The following is a 26310-nucleotide window of genomic DNA, read 5'->3' on the forward strand; positions in this document are numbered from 1 at the left end:
GGGCAGCTTCCCAGCCACTCTTCCCCAGGCCTGTAGCACTGCAGGGGGTTGTTGTGACCCAAGTGCAGGACCCGGCACTTGGCCTTGTTGAATCTCAATGTTTATTGTTTTTTATGATGTTTACTTCTGGCCAGTCCTTGCCCCAATCATGTGTTCCTCCAACCTGACCTGCATGTCATCTCTTGCGCTTTTGCCAGTTTTATCATCCCTGTGTTGGTTGTTAATGAGATGGCACTATGTTTTGGGCTTGTTGAACTGATTGCCTGTGGGTTTTTTGCAGATGTAAAAATAATATACTACTTTTTTTTTTTTCCTTTATTCTAGCCATGTCATAAATGAGCTTATAGAAACTGAGAGAGTGTACGTAGAGGAACTCTTCACTGTTTTGACGGTGAGTGACTTCTTCAGGTTGCTCATTATTGTTCCCCGGTGACTTGTACCAAAGGGCACCTGCCACTCTATCAAAGTGCTCTTTTTCCAAGAGCAGAAATTGTCTAAGCAAAAATGTGATCGGGCAGGTTTCTACCAAACTGTCAGATCCCAAGCTAGTCATAAATCTTCAAGTCTTCTCCCTAGCTTTTCTTTCTCAGAGGCATCTGCAGGAGCAGTTGGTGTCAGGATGAGCTTTTCATCTAGAATGAGGGAGAAGCCTTCTGTTTGTACACAAAAGCACTGGTAATTAGTTTTATCAGTGCCTGGAAAAATGTACAAAAAGCTGGTATTTTTAACTGTTCCCTAATTTCTTTTACCTTTTGGAGACAAGAGAGAGACGTTTATGTTTTATCCTTGGGAGGATTCTGTCTCAATACTGTGAAGTTCGTGAACGTGTAAAGCACATTTCTTTAGAAACCAGATTATAATTTCTCATACTGCCATTTTAGACACTTCTGCTTTATTCCAAAATAACTCTTGCTGATGGCCAAAACAAGTTGGTTGTTAAATAGCTCTCCCCCCTTGCATTTCTCTCGCCCAGGAGAAAGCAGGTTATAAATCAGTTGGACTGCAGGTAGTTACACGTAATTGCTCTGCACTGGTTGGGTTTTTTTGTTAAACCACACTCTATGTGATAAAGAAGTTGGCAGATATGCAGATTTATTACTGTGCATATCAAGTCTAGATAGAGAAAAATGGACAGATAGACTTAAGTTTTCTGAAGATAGTATTTCCTTTAAAGAGGGAAGCCTGCTTGCAGTGGTTAAATGTAAATGACTAATTTTCCAGATACTTATCTTCTACTGAATCCTTAATCAACTACAAAGTGCCTGCTTAGTATAAGGAATACATATACAACCATAGCGAGTGTAAGAGATTAATTTGGAAAGTCAAAGAAGATATGCTGTACATACTGAATACATTTTTGCAAACATTTTTGCTACTCGTGTTAAAAGGACCTCAGTTCTGTGCAATGCTTGGTGACTAGCGTGGCCAGCTTGAGCTGTGGCTAATGGCCTTCTTGATGCCTTCTTTGCAGCGACGGTCCTGAGCTCTGGCCATGCCTTCTCCCTACCCTGCAGTTAGGATGTTTACCATCTCTGGTGAATGTTTTTGCGTTGGTGCAGTGATGTGATGTTACTGAGGGGAGCTTTGCATTATTTCCTCATTCCACCCAACAATTTGTAGGGCAGTGGTGTCCCTTCCAGTTCGTCCCCGGTTTGGGAGGCTGTGATTTCAAGAGGCAGGTGGAGCCACAGAGGGCAGAAATCCTGAGGCATCGAGGAGAGCGAGACCCTAATGCTCAGCGGGTCTTGTACAAGAACAAAAAGCCCATTGATTTTGGTATTTGATCTCAAGCTGTCTCTGCTTTGTAACAAGTCACCTCGTGCACGGGTTCTCGTGAGGTTGTGTGTAACTGCATACCCCGTACAAACACGTTGTCACTCCTGTGTCCTGTGGTCATAGCAGCAGCTGTGTTCAACTCAGACAAGTATTCCTCCGGGACCTCTCCCGCAGTCAGGCTGTAGCGAGGAGAAAGCGGCTGCGATTTGCCTTTGGTGACTAGAGAGCATCTCTGCAGTGCTGGCCAGCCCCACGGGAGCCGTCCCAAGCCATCCCCTGGCTGGACCACAACCCCCACATGCCCAGGGGCTGAAAGACAGGGGTTTAGGGACAAAAATAAGGAAATAAAAAGGATGTTGAACTTTGAAACAAAGCAGATTGTATTGAAAGTCTGTTCACGTCCCTTTTTCATCTGCCTTCGAGGAGATGCCAAGCCAAGGCCTTACCAACTGAGTGATGAGCCCTTTTTGCATCCCGCAGGGCTACAGAGCTGAGATGGATAACCCCGCCATGCTCATCCTCATGCCTCCTGTGCTGAGGAACAGGAAGGACGTCCTCTTCGGAAACATGCCCGAGATATATGACTTCCACAACAAGTACGATGCTGCCTCTATTCCCCTTTTCACCAGACTGATTTCCTATAACGATTAAATAGCCAAGGGGTACCTTGCTCACCGCTGCATTTTGTCTCTTCCCCCGTCTCTTGCAGAATTTTCCTGCACAGTCTGGAAAGCTGCCTGGGAGCACCCGAGAGAGTGGGATTTTGTTTCCTAGACAGGGTGGGTGACTCATTTTCACATATAAAGCAGACTTGAAGGCCAATGTTTCTCCTGATTTGTCGCACCCTGCAGCATCTCAGTTATGTCAGCTGAGTAAGATGCTTCTGATACGCAATACCAACAGCAAGGCAGGGAGCGTAAGTGCGTGGCCAGCAGCAGGTGGGGGAAAGCAGCAGTCGTGACTACACCATGGTCCGCTGTGAGTCCCAGCAGTGGTTCTTCTACCCAAACTGTGTGACTTTTAGGTGTTACAGTTAGCAGGAGAGATAAAAGCAAATTTACAGTTTGGCTGCCCAGCAGGTTTGCGTGCATGCGTGTGACTTGCTTTTTGTCTTCCCTTACAGCGAGACGATTTCCAGATGTATGAGAAATACTGCCAGAACAAGCCCCGGTCGGAGTCCCTGTGGAGGCAGTGCTCCGAAAGCACCTTCTTCCAGGTGAGCTCTTTGTTCCTACCAAGGAAGGCATTGTCCTGGGACACTCACTCGTCCTAACACCCTCCTCAGCACCCCATGATTTTGCAGCATATTCTGTTCACCGTGGCATGGAAGCCTCACAAAAATAGCAGTCGGGAGTTTCTTGTACACAAGGAGTTTAAGGCAGATCCATTCATTATATTATTTTACATGTTTTATAAAATGTCTTTAGTTACAGGCACCATATGATATTTTTACATGAAATCTTCAAAGTCATCAAACCGTACTAGTCATGCTGTTGGAATAACTACTTATAGTTGGTGCAGAACTTACTTAATCTGAGTTCTTTGTTCCAGGAATGCCAAAGAAAATTAGAGCACAAACTCGGGCTGGATTCCTATTTGCTCAAACCAGTGCAGCGCCTGACAAAATACCAGTTACTTCTGAAGGTATTTCATACTCTGCTTTGAAAGGACATCAGGAGATAGATTTGTTTTCCGGTTTGTTTTATTTTTCAATTAGAGGTTACCTATAAATCAGGACCAAGCCTTAGATTACATATTGTTTATCTTGGCCCTCCGTAGTGGCTTTCAGTGAGGGTGAAAATTTGCATACCTGAAAAAGGAACGAGTGCTTTTAAGAAGCCATTTTTATGGGAGAAAGACCGTTTGAATCTGTTCAGAGATGAAAAATGACGGAAGCACTTCTAAGAAACCTGAACCAGAGATGATCATAAGAGTATGATGAATGAAATATATTATAGTGATGCATCTCAGGTTGTTATAGTGCCTGTAATCTTTAATGCATTTATTCTTGTGTCCCCCGTCTGAGGCAGGGCAGTGCTGTTATTCTCACTTTACAGAGTGAGAACAGCAGTGGGGTGGTGGCTTCTGAACCCCACCTTCCAGCTTCTTGAATGAGGGATGAGTTACACAAGAAGCTGTAAGTGGGCAGAGGAGGTCTGAAATGAAAGTAATTTTATATCAGTAGTATAATTCCCAACTCTGTCTTCTGCTTATTGACCTGAAGGCTCTGGATTTTATAAAATCTGTTCCTTTTGTCTGCCAGTCTGAAGACAATCATCTGCTGCAACCTCATTTGAAGGCATATATGACATATTGGCAGCTGATGGAAAACCTGAGCCTTATTTTCCATTTCTTATCAAGCAGATAAACACAACACAAAGAACTCAGATGAGTGTGATGCCTCTCTATAACCTGACACCGTCCCTAAGGAAACCCAGAAAAAACAGGCCATGCTTCAGTGATCTGTTCCACTCCTCATACTGACTGTGGTTTAGAGTGGGTCTTTTTTCCAGTGACATATGAAAAAAGAAGCTCAGGCAGTGTAGGTTGCTCTTGGGCATTGGAAACTTTGGGTGAGATGGAAAAGTCTGCTTTGTTGAAGTGCAAACACATGCTCTTCCATTTCTATTTTCAGGAGTTGCTAAAGTACAGCACGAGCTGTGATGGAGTTCAGGAACTTCAAGAAGCTCTGGTTGCAATGTTGGATTTGCTAAAGTCAGTCAATGACTCTATGCATCAGATTTCAATAACAGGATATGATGTGAGTAGATTTGGGTAATGAGAGACCTTGCACAAGGCCAGATGATGCATTGGGAATGGATAGTGTCCCAGAATGTATGAGCTAAAAACTGTACTAGAACAGCTACAAAGTGAATGGGATCAGGAAGCTCTTACAGGTGACAGTCTTCCATTTGATTTCAGGATTTTGGAAAATATCCGCATCCAAAGGATATGCCGAGTCGCATAGTGCCCACACTTGCCACCTTGTGGTTTTCGAGAGTATTTTTCCAGCATGCACCTTAGTTCTCTCGTGGCTCACCTTATAATTCACCTGGAGTGTCTTCATAGCGTTTCTCATTCAGCATTTAACTAAATACTCCGAGGCTGATTTTTATCCTTGGCCATTGAAGTGGTTGATTTCTTAGGGCTTCAGGGAAGGGTGAGGGGTTGGCTTTCTAAGCTGCTGGTGCCAGTCCTAGCCTCCTTGAGAAGTCCATCCTCCAAGACCTCAGTTCAGGCTCAAATCTCATCTGCCCTCTCCCACTGAAGTAGCCAGAGCCCTTGACCTGGACTTCCACAGGAGCTGGAGAGTTTTCCTATCTTCCTAGTTCTTCCAGTTACTGACTGGTATCCCTTCACATAGACTAGCTGCAGCCCTGCGTCCGAGACCTCTGCTTCCCTCCTGGCACCATGCCTTCACTCCAAAAAGATCATCTGATCCTTCTGGGAAGACCTATTCTTAGGGTGATGTGCCTTGGAACAGGGCTGGCCCCATCGCCTGTCATTGTTTGGACAGTCCCCTTACATTTTAATTGGCGTCTTTTTCTTTCTTTTTTTTTATTTGTCATACTCTCACCAGGGTGACCTGAGCGAACTGGGGAAAGTATTGATGCAAGGATCTTTCAGTGTTTGGACCGGACACCGAAAAGGTCCAACAAAAATGAAGGATCTTGCCCGGTTCAAGCCAATGCAGAGGCATCTGTTCCTGTACGAGAAAGCCTTGGTCTTCTGCAAGAAGCGAGAGGAGCACGGAGACGGATATGACAAAACCTCATCTTACAGTTTTAAGCATTTTTTGAAAGTAAGGACATTTTAGTTGGGGCCATTGCCATGTATACTGTAAATCAGTAACTCTGCAGATCCAGAGAATATTTTTCCTCTAACACAGTGGCTTGTTTTCTGCTATTAAGGGTTGTAAAGCCCCACATGGAAGTGCCATGCCCATGAAAGGCTGTTACTTGTAATAAGCTGTGAGGACCCCCATAGCTGAAGCAGCAGCTGGGAGAGCCCATGGACTCAGAGTCACGTATGTGATGGCATCTGCCAGGGAAACGGTGCTACGGGCAAGTCCCAGGGATGAGAACGTGCCTTCCCTCCTCCCCTAGTCCACTTTCCAGGAGCGGGGCGAGGGCATGAAAATGGGGAGGCCCTTTACATCTTCCCCAGTCCAGCTGGGAGAGCAAGGGGGCTCCTCACGCCCCTGGTCCCCAGGGAGGTCCCTTGGGCTGGGGTCTGTCTGGTGCACAGCCTGGAGGAGCCTGGTTGCTCCTGAGCCCTGTTTCCCAGCCAGGAGGATGTGGAGATAACTCTTCTTCCTCTCTCATTGCCTTTCTTCTTTGGCAGGCTCTAACTGCAGCTAAAAGTACAATTATCAGATGAAGAGAGTAGCCTATGGTAAAGTATGAGGGACATAAACAACTGTCCCAAGCCTATAAATGCCAACTATTATCAATAAAAATCCCAAACCGCTCCTCTAAAAGAGACCTTCTGGCCTACTACGTGTGATGAGCACTTCTAACATCAGCATTTTGTCTCAGTACCCTGCCTTGTTTTTTCTTGATAAATAAAAACCGAATATGGGTATATCTTAGAATGGAAAAAAATGGGCTCTTGGAGGCAGAGCCTTCAGGCCCAGGTGCTGCAGGGGTGCTGCAGATCTCAGCGGGGTCGGGAGAGAGAGATGCCGCGAGTATTCGGAAAGCCATGTAAAAGTAGATAAGTCTGTTCAGCTCCCGTGCATGTTACAAATTGTGTATTAAAACCAAATCCCAGGCCATATGTTTAGGTACTTAAATGTTTTTCCCAAGCAGCATCATTTTCTTTCTGGAGAGCTTGTTTTCCCTGTAGTACTTGTTTTACCATACGTGCTTTTTAAAGAACTGAAGAGGTGGCTCGGGGAAAGCCTGCTCGGAGGAGAAAATCTCGTGTTCAGGAGTCCAGGCAATGTAGCCAGGGTTTTTCTTTGCCTCGAGAGGGCTCATTTTGCAGTTGTTTGTGTTGTCACGCTGAGAGGTTGGGGTTAGAGAATCCATGGATGCTGCAGGATTACATCCGCACACGTATGTTTTCAGAATTGCTGTCCTGAGGGCGAAATCGTGTTTCTGGAGCTTGACTTTTGTTTGATTCATGATAGTATCAGGAAATTATTTTTCCTTGCAAGAATGTTTTCTGGGGATTCAGAATTAAAGCAAGCTGTTGGGTAGAAGCTGTGTAACTGGACGTCTGCAAAACAAACAAAAGAACCCCTCAGGATAATATTTTACATACTACGTAAAATATCCAGTGGTAAATACCTCTTCAGCTGCGATTCAGTAACTTAGAGGATGCAGGCTCACAGCTCACTGCAATGCCAAGTAAATCAGTCTGCCTCTTACCACCGTGGAAGGTGATGCAGGTGAACGCCATCCCAGAGCTTTACGCTAACCCACCTCGGTCTGCATTGCAGTGAACCAACAGCTGGGGGACAGTAAATCCTGGCCAGGGGGAGGACATAGAATTTCGAAATCCACTAACGTGAATGAACAGACCTTAAATACGTCTATTCCTGGCAGTTTCCTTCGCATCCTCATACTAGATCATCTAAAATTTCTAATATCTCGATGCCTGGGCAGTTTTGTAGGAGCCTCCGTATAAATTACCATGCTAAACAAGATGCACGGAACTGGAAGCTGCAGCGAGTGGATGAGGTGCTCTCCAGGCTGCCCTTTCAACACCTTTCAGGAAATTTTTTTTTTTTTAAGTTGTAAGTTTTCTAAGTTTTCATAAAATCAGAGTGGAGCCTGATCCAGCTTTCTAAGGCATCGTGGCACTATACTGCACAGGATAAAATTTTTCAGAATGTTCAGGACTACGCTGCAGATTTTAACCTATGCATCTTTAAATACCAGTGGATGTGTGTAAAACTGCGAATGTGCAAATGGTCGCTGGCTTTGATCACCTTCTCGCGAGCTCAGTCCTATTCAGCGCAGATCTCTCGGCTTTTGTCAAATGTGACCGTACAGGACCGGGTTGAGAGAGGGATGCGAGGCAAAGAGGAAGACTGGGAAGCACTGACTGCTCTTCAGTGATGGGCCTTTCTGCATCTGGAGGCAAACGCTTTCTCAAAAGTTCAGAAGAGCTCTGCGGTTTATGCCAGTGAAGAAACGAGGAAAGCTAATTAGCAACTTGCTTCCTATTTCCTGAGGCTCAGTTCGTAGTCGCTGAAAATGGGTGCCGACATTTGAAAAAGTAACTAGGAAGAGAAGGTGTGCCCAGGTGACCTAATCTGTAAATCCTCATAGTCTTTCAGACAAAAAGCTCTGAGGATGCACGTATTAACAAAGAGGAACAGCAACGTTAAACAGATGTTCTTTCTAAAGCCTTATTTGTATTTATAATGGATTTATCTAATCCAGTCTATGTGAGTAATTTGTGACAGATGATACCATTATTAGATCTGTTTCAAAACATGTAAGTGGGATACTTTAGCTATTTTTGACCATCCATTAATCAGCAATCAATTGCTAGCAAACTGTGCTTTAAGTGAGAAGATGGTTTATGCGATATCGGGTATTAAAGCACTTTTCAGCTTTATGGCGTGTTCAGCAGGTGGGTCAGAGGTCTGCTGTAGCTGAAGAGTTTCTTGGTCTCTAATCACGGTTTGAGCTGCTCATTCAGGTGGGTCACGTTGCGCAGATCCCGAATTATTTGTGCCTTTGGCGTTTCCATCCAACTTACCAAAAGTGGTCTGTGATAACAGGTACCTAGGTACAGCAGCCACATCTAGCCTGGAGTCTGCGTCCTTCCTGAAAGCCAGGTTTACGGCAGCTCAGGCTGTGTATCCAAACATTAACCCTTCTTTTGGAAACCTTGGGGTGATGTCTCAACTACAGGGATGGTCAGGGGCTGAAAAATGTTGAACTGAAATTCCTGAAGGAGCTAAGGGCTTCACAGATGGGTTTGAAAGATCGCTGAAAGAATGAAACACAGAATTCAGTGAGCAAGTAAAGGATAATATGGCAGAAATAACGTATGTAGAAAAATAACATGCCATGCATTTATAAAGCTTCATAAGTCCCATCTGAGAAATTTCATACAGAAAGAGGTACGAGATGACTTTTCAGTTAGTTCCACTGATTCCTGAATGAAAAGTCCCCTAAGGTCCATTGATTGGTTTCAGAAAGCTTTTACAAATACAGCAAGCTGGTGGAAAGTCAGAGGGGATAAGTCAGATAATGACTTTCAGTTGCTACTGAAATTAAAGTTGATGAAATGTGTTAAATTGGGTGAAAACAGGTTTGTTTAACATGCTGCGAAATGTCTGGATTCATAGGGAACAGGGAAAGATTTTTTTGGTTCTTTTGGATTCGCAGATGAATGCAGTTGGAATAACTGAGAACGTGAAAGGAGATCATCGGAAATTTGAAATCTGGTATAGTGGGCGAGAAGAGGTCTACGTCGTGCAGGTTTGTAGCTTCAAAAAATCTGGATATTTGTACATCCTCATAACAGTGTTAAGGAAATGTCTCCCATTGATCTTTACGGGATTATCAGACATATAACTTGCATTTCTTCTTCCTCTCTGCCAATGTCAGCGTTCACAGCGCTGTCCCAGTGGCCGGTCCTTGGTGTCCCGTCCAGAACTGTAAAAGTCATCTTAAAGAGGAGACGGAATTGCTCCTTGGAAATAGGGCCTTTTATTCCAGATGAAATCTCATATAGACCAGTAGTTTTACTGTGCTTGATAGCTTATGTGAATCGAGCTGGGAAATGGGCCTCATGCTTTAATTGACACGGGCCACATGTGCTCCTCTACAATTAGGTGTCAGAACTGCTCCCAGAGCAAAGGCTAAGCCTCCGCGGTGCTATTTCCAGTAGTCTTTTGACTCATCTACAAAATAGTAGCCCGACTGACCTGATTTCTTCCTGATTTTTTTTCTTTTCCTTTTGTAGCATTTTGAGTAGAAATTTTTGATGGTGAAATGTTTGCCTAACGGGGTGTTCACAGGAAAACCTGTTGTGAAAATATTGTTGATTGATTTTTTTTTTTTAAATTAGTTTTCTACCTAGCTTTTTTTCTCCGTGCTACGACACAGTAGCCAACTTACTTAAATTCATAAAGCAGATGTATGTAGCCAAGTATACATATATTCAAAAGGCAGATTTGGCCCTTTAGGTTTGTAAAAGAGATGAGATGCATGCATACGTGTGCTTTTGCCTGCACTCCTTGCATTGTAGTGGTGGCTCCACAATTTCCACTGAGTTTTGCCTGGATGTAGTGGGGATCATCAATTTTAAAAGATCAAGAATGTTTAAAATTTAGTGGTGGCTTTGGATAAAAGGGGATTTCAGATAATTACAGCATAGAAAAGTAAGATTTTATTCATGCATTATAATGGATGATTCTTAATTCAAAATTCAGACAATTTCCTCTTCTTCCAGGCCCAAACAGTAGATCTGAAGATGGCATGGTTGAATGAAATAAGAAAAATTTTGTTCAAGCAGCAGGAGCTTATAAAAGGTATATTTGACCAATTTCTCTGTGGCATTCACTCTGCAGCAGAACCTTTCCTATTTTCACATCGCTAATCTTCAAATCCACTAATTCTCACCAGAGAATTGATTTTCAGAAGAAGCCTAGTAGCAAAATACTGGAGTGAGGTCTTACATTACAGGGAAATATATAATTTAGAGCAGTAAAGGCCAGGTGCTTATGTGAAAATGAATTACGGAAGTACTTTTTTTTTTTTCTTCCCCATTACCTTGGGGATTATTTCACATTTGTTGTTATAGGCTTAATTCAACAAGATACATAGCAGATACCTAGTTTTAAGCATATTAGACTCTTCAGTGGCATGCTCACTATTGGATTTCTGCTAACATACCATCTTAATCATAACGAAGTCTGTGCTTTGCAAGAGTCCCTAGGTTGTTTTTCTCTAAACAGAAATCATTAGGATTGTACAAAAGGTCTAACTTCCAAAATAATGCTTCAAGTGTGACAGTTACTAATAAAAAAATGGATTTTAAGCTGGTGTTTGACCTCCCCACAGTGGAGAAGCAGCAGCCTGGCTCATGCACGGACCAGCTCCCGCTCTCTTCCCAGCTGAGTGATGGGTGAGTCCCAGGAGCTGGACCGGAGGCTCTCGCCGGTACCCCCCCATTGCTGGGCACCCAGTGCCTTCTGGCCGTACCCTGGCTCTGTGCTATTCCCCTCACCCCATTTCTGTCCGAGACCTCCGGGTGGGTGGCAGGAGGGATGTGCTGCAGTTGGTCCTTCGGTGGCGGTGGTCTGGGGAGAGGGTCTGTAAGGGGCACCCTCGAGCGCTCGCCCGGCAGCACAGCCTGAGCTGCAACTCCTCTGCAAATGGAGACAAAGATCAAAGGTGGTGCTCAAATTCAGGGAAAGAGATACTGTAGCAATTTTATTTCCCCTTCCCCCAAAATTAAAACCAGTCACCGAGTCCTTTACTTTTATAGAAACATCCATTAAAAAGTACCATTATTATTTCTGACCCTGTTTTACAAAACCTTGTGGAGTTTGTGTTCATTCATAATGTAAAACTAAGATTGATTTCTTTTTTTTTATCATTCAGAAAGCAGCAGAGAGCCTCCATAAGCTCAGAAGAGAATGACTCGGAGCGCACCAGCCCGGTGATGCTGGACAGTGGGCTCCTGTCCCCGCAGAACAAGCCCCATAGAAGTACGGACCCTTCCCCTTCCTTCGGGGCATGCTTTGTGGGTGCTGGGGTACCCCCAACCTGAGCTGCACGCTGTCTTGCAGGCTGGCCGGGAATGTCACAGTCCCTGGAAATCTGCGAGGGGCTGGAGGAGTGGTCGGGTAACCAGTACCTCTCCAACTGCTCGGACACCGAGGAAGAGGATGGGAACCAGCTGGTTAGTACAGAGATGCAATAGTTCCAAAGCTCGGGGTGCTGCCGGTTTTGGTCATCTTGCTTTGTTTTGCTTCACTGGATAATGGATGTATCTTGTCCGTGTCTCTCAGATTTTTCCATATCTCAGTTTTGGGGAATGAGGAGATGTCTCAGCCACAGTTTCTTGAAATAATTTTAATTAAGGTAGCTGATAGGGCTCTGTCACGTTCCCTGCGGCAGTCAGAAATAACAGCTGCGTGATATGAAATGTAGCTAAATAAGATAATTTTTTCTTACTACCACAGTCTCCAGGAAAATATAAAGCCCTTGCAGACTGCAAGAGGAGAGGATCAGAGGACCTTCTGGTGAAAAATGGGGATGAAATTCAGCTTTTGCATGAAGATGGTGAGGGACAGTGGTAGGTATTTTAGGATTACTTTGCCTTACCTCTCAGAGCCCGCAAGGCAGTCCCATGCGACATCGCTTGCCTGGCGATACACTCATTGCAGCTTCTGATTAAGTTTTAGACTATTCCAGAAAGTGGGAGAATTCATTCCCTTGCCAAGACTAGAGGCCATATGCGCTGGCTTGGCCTGGGAAAACATCTAGGGACTTCCCTTGCCACGGGTGTCTGGGTGAGCTGTCTTTTACCAACATCTTCACAGCCCCTCTTGCCATGCTCTTCCCACTTCAGATGATGCTTCAAGAGAGAGCTCCTTGCCCACCCCAGCTCAGCTGTTGGCTTTGTTCCTCCGGGCTTATTAATAGCAATATTGAGTAATTGCAAGACATTTTCCTCCCTCAAACAGCTGTATGAGTGTTAACTTGTTCATGACTGCGGACCAGCTTTCTGTTGTATTTAAAGCTGTGGCTCGCAAGGTAACACTTCACAGCTGGTTCTCTCCTTATGGCTGGGAGCATTGCCTGGGAAATCACCATACCCAGCCTCCTGCCTGCCGAACCATTAGTCTCCTTGTCTCGGAGGGCAGTGTGCCCTCTTCTGATTTTTGCAGCAATTTGGCTGAGATTTCTGGCTGTCTTTCCTTTCCAGATTGATTTCTGACTAGCTCTCGTCAGCCAGCCCAGGGTCTCAGTAGGAGAGAGCACAGCACGCTAATGTCTTGTTCGGGATGTGGGAAGGGTGATATTAGCAGGAACCTGAGTCAGATTTGTGCAGGCACCAGCCCGTAAAGGCACAGACACAAATGCCTCATGGAGGATTCCTGGCTGACGTCTACAGCCCTTGTGCTTCAAGGGAAATTCAGTTTGTTGTTAGCAAAAGCAAGATGTAAAGCATCTCAGTATGGCTGAATGCCCACCACCTCTCACGGCAGTTTCGGCCAGTGCCAGGCAAAGATTTCTCACACCAAACTTACTTGTTAGAGCAGATTTCACTGCATGAGTGAGATGGAGAAATGTCATTTATGAGCATGAGTATTTCCAGCTGCCTACATCTTGGCTTGAATTTACTTATAGTACGCTGACTAAATTCATCCTACCAGTCTAGCTTAGTAGCAGAGGATTGAGGAAAGCAATTCCCCTTGGCTCTATCGGTAGTCAATGGAGGTAAACTGGCACCTCTGGAGAGTGATGCAGGTCTTGGGCAGGATAACTCGTGCTCTGGAGAGTCCTGTTCCTCTCCATTGACTAGAAAGGGGCCCAAGGCAGTTGTGCTCCCAAATTGGGTTTTCTAATTAGGTTCCTAAACTTAGGTGGGAATAATACTTTAAATGCATGCCCAGCTCCTGTTAAAATGCTTCCCTGGTTTGAACAAATTGTTGGTTGCCCCAGCAGTTGTGTAGAGTGTGCCCATATCAAGCTGCTCCTGGGTTGGTTTGTTTCTTTTACTAATACCGTTGTCATTCAAAGGTTGGTGAAAAACCTAAACAGAAGAAAAGAAGGCTGGATTCCTGTCCACAGTCTGCAGATAGTAGTCGGTGACTGCAGATTTCGGAATGCCAAAGTCGCAGGTATCATATAGCACGCCTAGCAGAAATATTTCATAACTCCAATCAGGTCTTTTAAGCCATTTGCATTACACTTGATGTACTAAATCTGGCTGCGTATGCCTCTGCAGGAAAAAAAGAAAGCAGCTACTCCAAAAAGCCTGCAAAAGTAGTAAATTAAGCTTTTTTTGTTTGCTAACACCTTAAGACGTTTCTGTGACTTTAGGCACTAGTAAATTAAAACAAAGCTTTTAAAAACGTAGATTTCTTTGCAAGAGCACTGGGTAGAAGATTGGGGAGAAGAGATGGAGTCTGATCAGGGATTCCCGTGACTGTTTTGCCTACTCGCTGCTGTAGCTCAAACCCCGTGTGAATAGGAGGTACCTAGGCAAAATCTCCTCCTGCTGCAAAAGACGTCGTGGCCTGACCCCCCGCACTCTAAAGGCAATACTTCATTTCTGCAGCCTCACTCTTGCCCTCACTGCTGCCTGCTTGTTAATCCATCGTTAGAAAAAAGTTTGTAATAAACAGGTTACCAGGTTTCGGCAGAAGGCTTCTAGTCTCAAAAATCATATTTCTCATTTTCTAGCCGTAAATGTACATAGACATAGGTAGGGAAGCATAACAGATGACACAAGAAAATGCCTTAAGAGCAGCCTGTCACCCTTGCCGTGTACGCAGCATCACCATTCCGTGTGTTGCCTCATCACCATGCTGTCCACTGGAAACGGGAGACCAGGGTTTGCGATGGGAGCAGCTCAGGAAACCCACATAGATTTAGTCCGTTAAAAAAAAAAAAAAAAAAAAGTAATCCACCAGTTATGGCCATATGTAGCAAATTTTGCAAGTAGATTTCTTTTTAAATACTTCCTTTTTGTTAAAATCTATTGTTTCGATGAACATGAAGGAAGTCTTCTGAAACGCTTAAAATTCCAGTCAGCTCTTGATGGTTTTCCAGTATATTTCAGTGAAATCCTTCCTATACAGGAAGGTATTTTTTTATCCCCTTTGTTGCCGGGCAGTGAAATTTCACAGGTTGGAGGTTTTCTGACTTTACGTGAGGGGTAGCTTGTCGCGGACTAGCAGCACAGCTGAGAGGACTCCCCTTGGTGTGCTTCCACCCTGGGGCACCATGTGTTGTCTTCTCAGCAAGTCTGGTTATCACATCTCGCCGGGTCCTGGACCACAGCCTGTGCAGGAGGTTTCTCCAGCCATAAATGCATCCTGAAAATAGGGTCCCGGCAAACTTTGAACACTGGTTTGCTTTGTCAGTGGTCGTATCCCCCAAAGCCTAGGGACTCACAGCTCCAGGCTGGTTTACAAAGTTGCTGAGTACAAACTAAAGAGAATTTTGCAAGGTGAAACCACAGGAAGCTCCTCCCGTAAGTCTCTCACCACTGCCCGGACGCTTTGCAGTCGTCTTGCCAGGGTCTAGTCGCAGCACCGAGGCTCTGTTTTCCCTGTTAAGATTAACTCTGTTCTCTCTCGCTATTGCTGATCATGTACGCAGTCTCTAGGCATAGATTCTAATTTTACATGCGCTCCAGGCAATGTTGTAGGACGATGTAGGATGTTTTCTTGCTATTTCCTAGAGCTATTCCTAGAGCTTTTCAGTGATGTGTCCTTATAGCCATAATGTACTTGCACTCTGAAAACTGATTTTCAAACAGTACCTTTGCATTTAGCAATTCCCTTTCCTCTGTGGACTGGTCGTTTTATACTGCAGGTGACTTTGTACCACCGACTGCTGGGGGATGCAGTCTGGATTGGGCTTTTTTCTGCTGCTTCAGAAGATGGAGCTCTTGCTCCAGTATAGCAGAGGGAGAATTAGGCCGCCAAGCTTGTAGAGCAAAGTAGGGGCAGGAGGGAGCACCATAAGCCTCACATATTATTAGCTGCTTGTGCTGAAAAGCTGTTTTGCATGTAAGCAGGGCAAACTTGATTAACATGTTGTGGGGTCCCCAAGAGCTTAAGCGTGCTGGAGTCGCTTCAGAGCTGGGGGAGAGGCGGTCCTGGCCCTTCGCAGGGTGTAGTGCCTCTGTTATTGCTCAGCTCCAGGTCGCCACAATAAATAAAAATATATCTCCAATCACAAAATTCAATAACCAGATTTCATACAAATCTGGGATTTGGGGTTTGTTTGGTTTTTTTTTTCAGTGCAAAGCCTTTAGCTGAATAGAGGAAATGGTTCCCTTACCTTAACATTTTTTTCTTAGATTTACACTGTGGCCATAACAAAAACCTCCCAGCGCAGGATGGCTGATACCTGCACGCTTACAAGCCGTTCCTCTCCCCTCCTGCTAATTGTTCCAGTGTTGGGCCAGTACAATTCATAACGAAGTTACAGGGAACTTTTTTCTGCCCATTTTAAGCTATCAGATGTGTATTTGGTCAATGCCCCACTCCACTACCATTGCCAACTTTGCAAATCCACCATCCTCCCGCACCCAGCCTCCGAGGGAGAGCCTATGTGCAAAGCTGAACTTGCAACATCCAAACGACTCCACAGATGATTTTTCTTCCTTTCCTCACGTGGCTGCATAGGTAATTTTCCTTATAGATGAATGGTTACTATTGGCAATGCCATGTAACTGTTGATAAAGCAAGGATTTTGCTCCACATCTTCTTTTACAAAGGGGTGTGTGTGTGGGAAACCTTGTTAAACTTTCTGTAAATCTTGGCCTGGATATAAGCCAGGAGGCTTTTTGGGAGGAAGATGGCTGCCTTGGAGGTCAGTTTGAAAACCAGTTTTCCCTCTGGTGTGCCTGTAGCTATAATTTCTGAGATTAGTCCTTGCTGCTTTCTTCTGAATAGATCTATTCTCTCCTGTGTAAATCCATGGTGGATTTTTTTTATGTGTGTGCTATAGAAATAGTTTTATATCGCAGGTGATAACACACAGATCTCAAAATGGAAAAGATTTGGAGAGAACTCTGCTCAGAAAAAGCAATATTCAGAAAATAGCTACTGCTCAGATTTACCTGTGTGTTGCTAGTTTTAGCTGCCTTGATAAAGCGGCCAGGCACTGCCTGGTCAACTGACTTGACTTTTATATGCATTAACAAGGAGATGCAAGATTACCTCTTCATTTTCCTTGTGCAAGACGCACATCTCGGGGAAGGTGAGGGCCGCAGCATTACAATCCCAACTCCTCTTCCACAGCGGGGCAGGAGACAAAACATTTCTGCAAGTCCCCTGGTTGCTAACATGCCAAAGATCATGATTTACAGCACTGACGGTGTCTGTCAGTGAAGGAAAAGGCATCTCGCCTCTCAGCTGTGCCGCAGCACCCACTTCATGGCAAATGGAGAGCAGGGACAGCAGAAGTGAGGTCCTTGCCGTAACCCAAAGAGGATGTGTGACTTGTTTTCACTTCAGTGGCAGCAGCACCGCAGCCTGCCCTCTCATCGAGGTTAAGCTCTGTCCCTGCTCTTCTTTTCTCTCAGCAGTGATAAACAGATACAAGCAAAAGGAGACACGTTGTTCGCTCCTGAATTGTCACATCAGAGCAAAATGGGGCCAAAGCATTTTCAGCTTTTTTCACCTGACCTTTAAAAGCTGGGCAGAGAGAAGGGCAAGTTTCCGATTTCCACTCACTGCGTGGAGGTTGCGTGAGACTGATTTCTGTTAGAGGGAGCATGAAATAGAGTAGCCTGAATAAAAAAGGGATTCAACTGAAAAATGGAAGCAGTGATAAATGTCTTTCCTTATTAGATGATATATATAAAAGGAATATTGCTACAACTTCCAAGTTCTTTTAAACAGCAAAAGAAGTTTTATGGCAGAATTCGACTTGATCCCAAAGGCAAGGAGCATTCAGAGCAGGCGTGGAAGGATGCTCTGTGCCAGGGCAGGTGCACGCACCCGCTTGGTTTAAGGAGGACAGAGGCTCCTGTTCCACATGCCAGATCCTCTCCTAGTTTGTTTTAACACCCCACTTGCCAAATTATCTCTTCTAAGCCTTAAGGGGATGCCCTGTGTGTGCTCTTCATTCAATAAAGCTGAGTGAAGGTTTCCCCCGCTGATAGTGCCCGAAGGACCGAGCTTGCATGTCCTCTGCTCCTGCTGGCCAGGGCGGTGGGGATTGTCCTCTCGACTGTCGTGAGCTTGAGGCAACCCTTTATGTGGCTCCCTAGGCCACATGGTTTGAATCTGCCCGATAAGAGTATTGTACGTGGCTGAACTCTCGAGCTCTTGCAGGCTGGCGCAAACATTTTAGCTGAAATGTGCAAGTTTTGTCTAAGTTCTGTTTAAAATGCCACTTGTAGTTTTGCAGATGCAGCACAGCTGTTTGCACTATTACTCATGCACTTTAATGATTGCAGCCACAGGCTTTTGTATTTATGCAGGGGCCATTAAAGGTAAAGTTGATTTCTTTTTGGCCTTTGAAATGTAAAGCAGGGTCTCCTTGTACAACCTGTGATGCCAGCCAGCTTCACAGAACAGCTATTTTGTAACACTGTAAAAAACCATTTTGAGCCTGACAAAATAAGGAGTCTAGAGAAGATACCGGCTGGCTGGCCGCGCTGTGATAATCAAGTGATAGGTGATGGAAATGCGTCAAACCCTGCGGTCCTGCCTTAGACAAGACTCTCGCTGAAGCTAGTGGGAGTTCAGCTTTTAGGGAGAACTGCAGGAGTGCACTTACTTTTTTTATGTTATACAAATGTTACATGATTACAGGGAACAGTGTATTTCTTGGAATAAGATGCTTTAATATTAACATCAATCTTCATTACTTTATAGATGCTGCCCTGTGTAACACGAGAAAGTTTAGTTCCCCTTGAATTGAGGGTGAACTAGTAGCATCCTATTTTCGATGCTCTTTGGAAGCTTTCAACTAAGTGTTACAGAGAAATAGCACAATAGTTGGAGTTGTCCTGTACTATTCATCACATTCACAGACCTCCACAGCTTCATCTGCACTGAACGGGACTGGGGTCCTAAGCAGCTTCTCATAGTCATAAAGGAAGCCATTCTCTGCTCTTTCTTTTTTTTCTCCTATGGAAAGTTACAGTATTTTATTAATTTTACCTGCTGTTTTTCCATGACATCCATCATGTTTCATCAGAGAAGTACACGACAGTTTCCTGACACTTTGTTTAGATGCTTGGAATTTCCTCTGCAGGTTGAAGGCTTTACCTACTTATTAGCTGACAACTGTTGAAGTTGCAAACAAGAGAGTTGAGTTTTGGTAAAACAAACAAACAAAAACAGAGAAGCTGTATGTCCTGCTTAATTGATTTTATGAATGGATTTTTCTTAAATATCTACTTCAGCTATGTGAATGTAATGTTCTGTAAGAGCATCATCTGGCTGACTCACATGCGAAGATGCAATAACGCTAAAGATCCTCTTTTTGCACTTAGGGTCTGACTCCAGCCCATTGCAGTCAGTCCCGTTGATTTCAGTGAGGTTTGGATCAGGTCAAACTGACAACTCAGGGTTGTCACCAATCACTTAGGGTCCCAAAGTGTCCCAAGGCTGAAACCTGTATCTAGCAAGTGTTGAAGTTTACATTAAATGTATGTACTTTTGGAACACGTGCCATAAATCAGAGTTAAATGTCCATGTTTGCACTAAGGATGTTCTTGTGGTAAGACTGTACTTTTCAGCATCTTTAACAATGATGTATCTATTGAATTTTTGAGAAAGAAAAAAGAATATTGAACACTCATAATTTAATTTTGTGTTTCTTTGTCTAGTTTTGCTTTTGTAGAACATAGGTACAGGTGGTTTGACTTCTAAGCAGATGTGTGCAAAGAGCACCTGACTGTGTTGAGAACAGGGTTAGTAGTATGCATGCGGTAGTGAATTTGCTCTGTCCTGTCAAAATGAAATGTTTTATACCGTGGACTAAAGGGGGACCTTTATGATCTGACTTTGATTTGTGAACCATGGATTCTTAGACACAGTCCCAAGTCGTTAAGTTAAAACATACTGGGGTGGGGGTTTTTTTGGTGACCATTTTTGTATGGAGGATTTGTTGAACTACTTGATGGCTCTGGTTGCCTGGGGGGTTCCCTGCCACGCTGGCACGCAGTGGTGGGCATTTCTCCAGTTCAGGTGGCCAGCATTGCGGGTAACCCCCGTACGCCCTCAAAAACATGACCAGCTGAGTCTGAACTGAGCAACTCTGCAAGACCTAGAAAGACCCCAGTATTCTTCAGCCACTGGCAATCGTAGCAGAGAGGTTTTAAGTCATTGAGGGCTATTTCCATCTACTTAAAAATTGGTCACAATGCACTTGCTAGGTGGAAAAGTAGGAGTCTCTTAAGTTACTGTCGGGGGTGTTTATGGTGGTAACAATTCTTGTGGTAACAGTACACATTTTAAGGTACAACTGTAAATATTTTTCTCAAACATAGCACACATTGCATATTAAATGGTTTTAATCTTTTTTGTCTTCCATAGTTTTAAATCTAAGCTTTTATTAATTTATGAGGTTGATAAGTTCTGCAAATCTGAATGTACAGTCTGAGATTTTTAACATTTGAAACTTTGCACACGACATGGTATGTTACCTTAAGTATGCTGTTGAACTAGGCTCTTCATGTATATGTTATTATAAATTACATAGAGAATTTTCTCTGACTGCAAGTTTAAATGAACTATATTGTATATGTACCTGTAAAAAAATGTGTTAAATCTATATTTAAAGATTAAAAACTTGTTAAATAAATTAATATGAGAATATGCAATTCTGTCCAAAGACGCCTCTGCTATAATTCTAGAGAAAAAAAAAAAATTCTCACAGCGTTGTTTTTATTTAATTTCTTTGGAGCAAATATAACCTTCTTACATGCATTTTGATTTTAAAATAAGCAGTGGCAGATGATCCGATTAGCTTCTTGCTGGATGTAGTGGCAATGAAATTGGGAGAGGCACCTTAGCGCTCATACTGATGTCTGAAATAGCAGCTATTAAAATCCTGCCCTGGCTCAGGGCGTCTCCATCACCAGCCTCCCCTGCATCCCAGCACCGGGCAGCGCTGCCAGGAGGGACCTCCAGGCTGGGGGCCGCGGGGCCGTGCTTGTGGGTGGGTGCATGGACACCGTGTGGGCATCAACAGCCCTTTTGCAGGTGGTGTGGGGGGAGAGGTGGTCTTGGGGGCACATCTCACCGGGCAGGAGGGAGGAGGCCCTCGTCACCGAGATTCTGCCTTTGGGGACGTGCCTGCAGTGTGGTAAAGCCCGTGCACGAGCTGCCCACGCCAGGCATCACAGGGTGCGGTTCCCAAAGGCCATGCTGTTTCCCCGTGCACCCCTGGAGTTTTTCCATGGAAGGAGATACAAGATGAAGCAGCACCGATCAGAGGTAAACCTCCTTTCCTCTGGGATTATTCCCTTCCCTTGAAGTTGGGAACCAAATTAAGCCCATTTGAGTCAGCCCGGCACAGGACAGCCTTCCCTGGGATGCCACCTCCCCTTCCCCGTGCCTCGGTGCCAGCACCCACCCTGGGCACGGGGCAGACACCTCCCAGGGAGGTTTCTCCCACCCTTTCAGACCAGACACTGGGGTGTCCCACGCTGTCTGCACTCAGGGGACATCCCCCAAGCTCATCTGGGGAGGGCAATGCTCCGTCTCCATCACAGCCAGCAGTGCCCGTGGCTGCAGTCTCTAATTTAACATGATTAATATGGAGACCAGGACAAGTAATGGGCACTAAGCAGTTCTCTTTATAATCCTAACAAGGCTCTGCAGAAATCATTAGCATAAAGCCTGCCACTACCTTTAGATGAGTTTTATGCAGATTTTAGGTCATTTATACAGCCAATTTATGCCGTGCTAAAGCAGGATGAGCATTTCCTGCTGCCCGTGATCCATCTCAGCCTGGCTCACGTGAAAACGTCTGACCAAGAATGCTGCGGGTACAGTGCTTTGCGTGTTCACTGCCCTCACGGGCTCCTGCTACGGGGACGATGCCGGACGCTGGTGCCCGAGGCACCCAGTGCCTGCTGGGGTCCCCTTGCCCGCGGCGCTGTGCAGCAACTGTGGGCATGCTGGTGGCACACTGGCCCAGGGCACGTGTAAGCCGTACCCCAGCTTATCCACACCAGCCTCTGCACTTGGGATTTGGGGACTTACCCCATCTCAGCAGTGCCGGTGCGTTCAGGAATGCAGTCATGGGTAATTAAAAAGGCTTTTTATTTCCTTATTACCACATTTCTACTGCCTTCCCTCAACTTTTGCCTTCCAAGAGCAGAAATTAGTTCATTTAGAAATGTTTATTAAAATGCAATAATTTCTGAAAAACACATAGATTGCTACGGTCTCCCTTCAACGAACCAGTCCATCCCCCACCACGGCATAACTTCCCGTGGGTTAGGTAAGCCTCGTGATTTCCTTTATCCACTTCAGGTACTTGGAGACCCTGGTGTAGACGCCGTATTTACCTGGCTTGGCACATTCCTCGCCCCAGCTGGTGATCCCTGTGAGAAACCAGGTGCCCTCAATCTCGGTGGTGTAGGGACCTCCGCTGTCCCCCTTGCAGGTGTCACTGCCTCCGGACGGGAAGCCTGCACAGAACATGTTCTGCAGGATGGTGGTGGAGGTGCTCTTGAGGCAGGTCGGCCGGTCGACGAAGGGCACCTTGAGGATCTGGAGGACGGTGGCGGGCCGGCCGCGGAAGAGCATGCTGCCCCAGCCACTCACCGTCCCCGTCCCGTGCTTCAGCAGGGCGTTGGTGAACTCCCGGCTGCCGATGCAGATGGGGGTGACATAGCTGTTGAAGCTGAGCGGCTGGTCCAGCTCCAGGAGGGCGATGTCGTTGTGGTGCTTGTGGATCGTGGCGTTGTATGTGGGATGGGGAAGGATTTTCACCACCTTACGCCGCTGTTCCGTGTTGTCTTCCTTGTTGGTGTTGTATTCACCTGCAGACACAAGTGTGGCTTGGGCTGGACCCCTCCATGGCCGGACGAGCGACCATGCCCTGACGATGCCATCCCGATGCGATACCAGCCCAGCCGGGTGGTTGCAAAGGGATGAGCGCTGCACGCCCCAGCCCTCAGGCTGCTCTGAGCCTGGTGCTGCCAAGGCTGCTCGCTCCTTGTCAAAGGGCGTTGGAGGTTCCCCCACAGCAGCACCTCCTCGGTCCCTGCAGCTGGCAGGGCCTGAACCCCCAGATGTGACATCAGACATGCACCAGCCGATTGAGTGCCAAAGGTCCAGATGCTTTCGTCAAGTTTAGTAACAATGTGGCTGTTCTCAGGATTTAGCACCCTCAAAGAGATGTGAAGGGACGTTGCCCTCGCATCAAAGAGGGGGAAGCCTCTAGAATTAAAAGTCTTTGTTTAAAATAAATAATTTATCTGTGAAAAGAAACCTGACCTTCCCTTTTCCAAAACCGCACAGCCATGGGGCAGAATGGGCACAAGGGACTATGAAATGTCGTGTCGTCCCCCCCCCCGATGCTCACAGGTGCCCCCGGGTCCCTGCTGCCCACAGGAGGCTCAGCTGCTTGCGATTGCAGGGTGCTGCCGGCAGCTTCAGGCTCCTGTGATTGAGTTGCTGGCAGCCTATTACCTCCCCTCCCGGCTTGTGTAACAGGTAGAGGGAAGGGGAAATGTTCTGTGGTCTCAGGTTGGCAAACGGGCAGCGTCTGGGTCTGTCTGTAGCCTAATGCCCTCTCCTGCCTGTGAACTGGCTGTGCTGAAGGCTTGAGAGCAGGATGACTTTTCCCGCTTGCTTTCTCGCAGCCCGAGAGGCGCAGGGTGCATTTAACCCCTGCTGCGGTATTTCTACATGCTTTGCTGTAATCTCCAGAATATACGATCTCCTCTAAACATTATCTGCAGCACTCTGGCCCTGGCAGTGTCCTGTGTCTGCTGCGTCTGCCTGTGAGGAGCGGCGCGGAGCCCAGCGAGAGAGGTGAGGCAGCTTTCTGTGTTCATGTTAATGCTGGCTCCTGACGAAGGCGGGTTTGGTGGCTGGTGCTGCTGATGTGCTCTGTGAGGGTTTTTTTGCAGCAGAGTGTGAATGTCAGCTTCCTCACAGGCTGTGTTTCTAGAGTGTAAATGCAAGACAGATGTGGGGGAGACTTTGAGAGGGTTTTTCTTATGCTACAGCTGCTTACTATTGCTGGGGACCTGAAAATGTGCTTCAGGGATGAAAGTGGAGAGGCAAAGAAGGACAGGGGAGGGGAATGCTTCTTCCGCCCCCTGCTATCGATTTTTGGGCCTCCTAGGATGCTATAGACAAAGCTGAACATTTAGTATGAATGGACATGAAGGAATCAGATTGCCCATGCAGTGTACATGGTGCAGGCACAAATCCAATAGTCCCTGAAGCCCCGCAAAATTGTGTTTTGCTTTCTTGACTTGCTGCCTGTCCAAAATCCAGCCCTGGAAACCCAGCGGTGCTGCAGAGCGGTGTGAAGGTAGTGTGAGGGGACCTGGCTTATAACGTATCCTAAATGGAGGAGTGTGTGACATGCAGGAGAGAGCCTGAATGGAGAGGCAGTTTGCATGCAGATGCAGCAAACGCAAACCTCTGTCCAGGTGGAAATGTGCTTTTCGGGGGGGGGGTAAGACTGTTTTTGCATTGGGCATTTTGTACTTTCTCATGTTAGTGGGTAGAAGGCTGGGCTTTGTGCTGCGCTCTCAAGCAAAACTGCCTGAAAGTACATAGCAAAAAATGCTGTGTGCGAGCTGTAAGCCTCATCCTGCCAGCGCCAGGCAGGTGGTGCCCAGCCCCATGGCGCTCAGTCTCCAGGGTCTGGCTAGGCACACCCAGGAGCTCAGCCATGTTAACATGGAAGATGAAGGTGCAGCTGGAGCCCTCTTGATGAACTTGTTTCTGTAGATACAAACTTAGTGTTTCAAAGCTCAGGTAAAATCTCGTTTTTGTCACTATTACATTTCAGAGTGTTTAAACAGAAAGCATGATTCTTTCCTGCCTCCTCTCAGTGCTGCTTGTAGTGAGTATTAACCATACCAGTGTTCCCCTCCTGTACCTATCAGTGTTGCCCTCCTATGCTAGGTATTCATTCAGGGGAGAAACAAATAATTTGGGGAAGCTGGTTCTGCCACTGCTGTGAAACACGGCACCGCGATGCTTGCCAAGGCCCCGCACTGAGTTATCAGCAGGCTGCCTAGCAGGCAGTCTGGAACAGCTGGGTACCAAAAGTCAGGGGGAAACACCATTTTTCAAGCAGAGATATATTTGTTTTGTAAAGTAGCAGCATCACTTGCTGTGCAGTCTGGCCACACTGCCCCTGCCTAACTCCCCAGAGCCCCTGCTGTAAAAGCACACTTTCCCACATGCCAGCCTGTTTTCTCTACTTCAATCCATAAATTCTATTTATTTCTAAAGAAGTTAGGAGAAAAAGTAGTCGTCATCTCCTTGCAAGGAGTTAGTCAGGTTGCTGGTGCCCCTTTTGCACCAGCTGCATGAATCCATTCTCCGAGAGTTGTGTGAAAACTTAGTGTGACCCCCAAGAAGAGCAGAGATCCCTAGTGAGGTCCCATGTGGCTAGTAGAGATAAAAATCCACCACACCAGCTCATGAAGCAGCATCTTAACTGAAGCCCACCAGGCTTTTAAGCAGCCTGGGGTTCTCTCTGGCTCAGGTGAGATGATTGCCTGTGGTCGGGTTGAGCTGTGTTTGCAGCACGGTCCAGCAGCTCTGTGGCTTTGGGACCAAGGCCAGCCCCAGCTCACTGCTCCCACTGGCGGTGGTGGTACCTGCAGAGACCGGGCTGCCGAAATGCTGCAGTCTGGGGCCTCGGTGCCCCAAAGCAACTTGTGCCGCGTTGCTGCCCATCGTGGTGGTGTGGGTCCCAGGGTTCTGTGCAATGCCTTGTGCCTGGCCAGTGCAAGCCCTGTCCCGCATCCCTCACCTGCGCTGGCCTGACGCTGCCCGAGGTGCTCACCTGCCACGGCAGTGACGTTGTCGCCTGGCTGCAGGCAGTGCGCTGCCGTCACTACCCATTTCTCGTTGATGATGGATGCGCCGCAGAAGCCCACGCCATGGCTGTTCACCAGATAAACCTGCGGGAGCAGAAGGAAATCACACCCGTGGGATTGTGTAAATCGGTGGGGAAGAAGAGTGGGACGCAGGGGTTTTGTTTGGCTATAGGACAGGCCGCGTTTAGGTTGTACGGACCCGGTGCTGCCAGAGATGCTGCTCCTCGGGGAGTCCCTGCCCCTCAGTCCCCTGCTCTGTCGCAGAGGGTGGACAACACCGCCCTGCACACGTGTTAGTGCCCCGTGGCACTTCTCCTCCCTTTGCTGCCAGGCTGGGAGGGCAGACAGCCCCGAACATAAACCTCAGCATAAAACTCAGAGCGTCTGAAATACAAGCACTTCCACACGTACCTCCTAAAAATGTTTTGCCAGTGACTAGATTTTAACTAGTTAACTAGGGACAAAATCTTAACTACCCATTTCATTTGGGTATCTAACTGCCTCAGCACTTACGGGGCACAAGCCAGGACATCCCTTATGCTAAAACTTCCAATTCAGTTGATCAGCTGACTCGGTGGAGTGTGTTTAAAAGAAGGATTTCTTTATAATTCACCCATTTTGTTCCTTTCACGTGACGTGGCTCGTCACTGCCTATCTGCCTCGTACTTTCCACGTATTTACTCATTTGATGCCTCGATGGGCAGAGCCGGCTGCATTTTAAGGAGCTCAATATCTATAACGAGGAGGACGAAGCTCGCCCGCGGCGATGAACCGGAGTGCCTCCACGCTCGCAGCCACCCCCATCCCGGCTGTCCCGCGTGGGCTCTG

General features: G+C 46.3%; 2 protein-coding genes across 3 annotated transcripts in view; one reads left to right on the plus strand and one right to left on the minus strand.

Moving 5' to 3' along the window:
• The window catches only part of MCF2 (MCF.2 cell line derived transforming sequence), a 47506-nt gene extending 28726 nt beyond the window's left edge, over positions 1-18780 (plus strand). The window contains exons 15-29 of one of the 2 annotated variants that reach the window (XM_009282131.1): positions 325-391; positions 2257-2372; positions 2486-2555; positions 2900-2992; positions 3328-3420; positions 4412-4537; positions 5357-5578; positions 9129-9221; positions 10198-10276; positions 10809-10872; positions 11352-11458; positions 11540-11652; positions 11936-12048; positions 13500-13600; positions 18323-18780. In XM_009282131.1, coding sequence (XP_009280406.1) covers positions 325-391; positions 2257-2372; positions 2486-2555; positions 2900-2992; positions 3328-3420; positions 4412-4537; positions 5357-5578; positions 9129-9221; positions 10198-10276; positions 10809-10872; positions 11352-11458; positions 11540-11652; positions 11936-12048; positions 13500-13600; positions 18323-18363 — 1498 coding nt within the window. In that variant the 3' untranslated portion in view covers positions 18364-18780. Of the gene's footprint in view, positions 1-324; positions 392-2256; positions 2373-2485; positions 2556-2899; positions 2993-3327; positions 3421-4411; positions 4538-5356; positions 5579-9128; positions 9222-10197; positions 10277-10808; positions 10873-11351; positions 11459-11539; positions 11653-11935; positions 12049-13499; positions 13601-15792; positions 16084-18322 lie in introns of those variants that run through there. The other variant, XM_009282130.2, reaches the window with a different exon arrangement.
• Positions 18781-21901: 3121 nt separating this feature from the next.
• The window catches only part of F9 (coagulation factor IX), a 16815-nt gene continuing 12406 nt past the window's right edge, over positions 21902-26310 (minus strand). Inside the window, exons 7-8 of the mRNA XM_009282132.1 lie at positions 25449-25566; positions 21902-22449 (exon numbers count right to left, since the gene is read on the minus strand). Coding sequence (XP_009280407.1) covers positions 21902-22449; positions 25449-25566 — 666 coding nt within the window. The remainder of the gene's footprint in view (positions 22450-25448; positions 25567-26310) is intronic.

The sequence above is a fragment of the Aptenodytes forsteri genome, unplaced genomic scaffold (assembly GCF_000699145.1).
Source record: "Aptenodytes forsteri isolate BGI_AS27 unplaced genomic scaffold, ASM69914v1 Scaffold117, whole genome shotgun sequence".
Lineage (NCBI taxonomy): Eukaryota > Metazoa > Chordata > Aves > Sphenisciformes > Spheniscidae > Aptenodytes > Aptenodytes forsteri.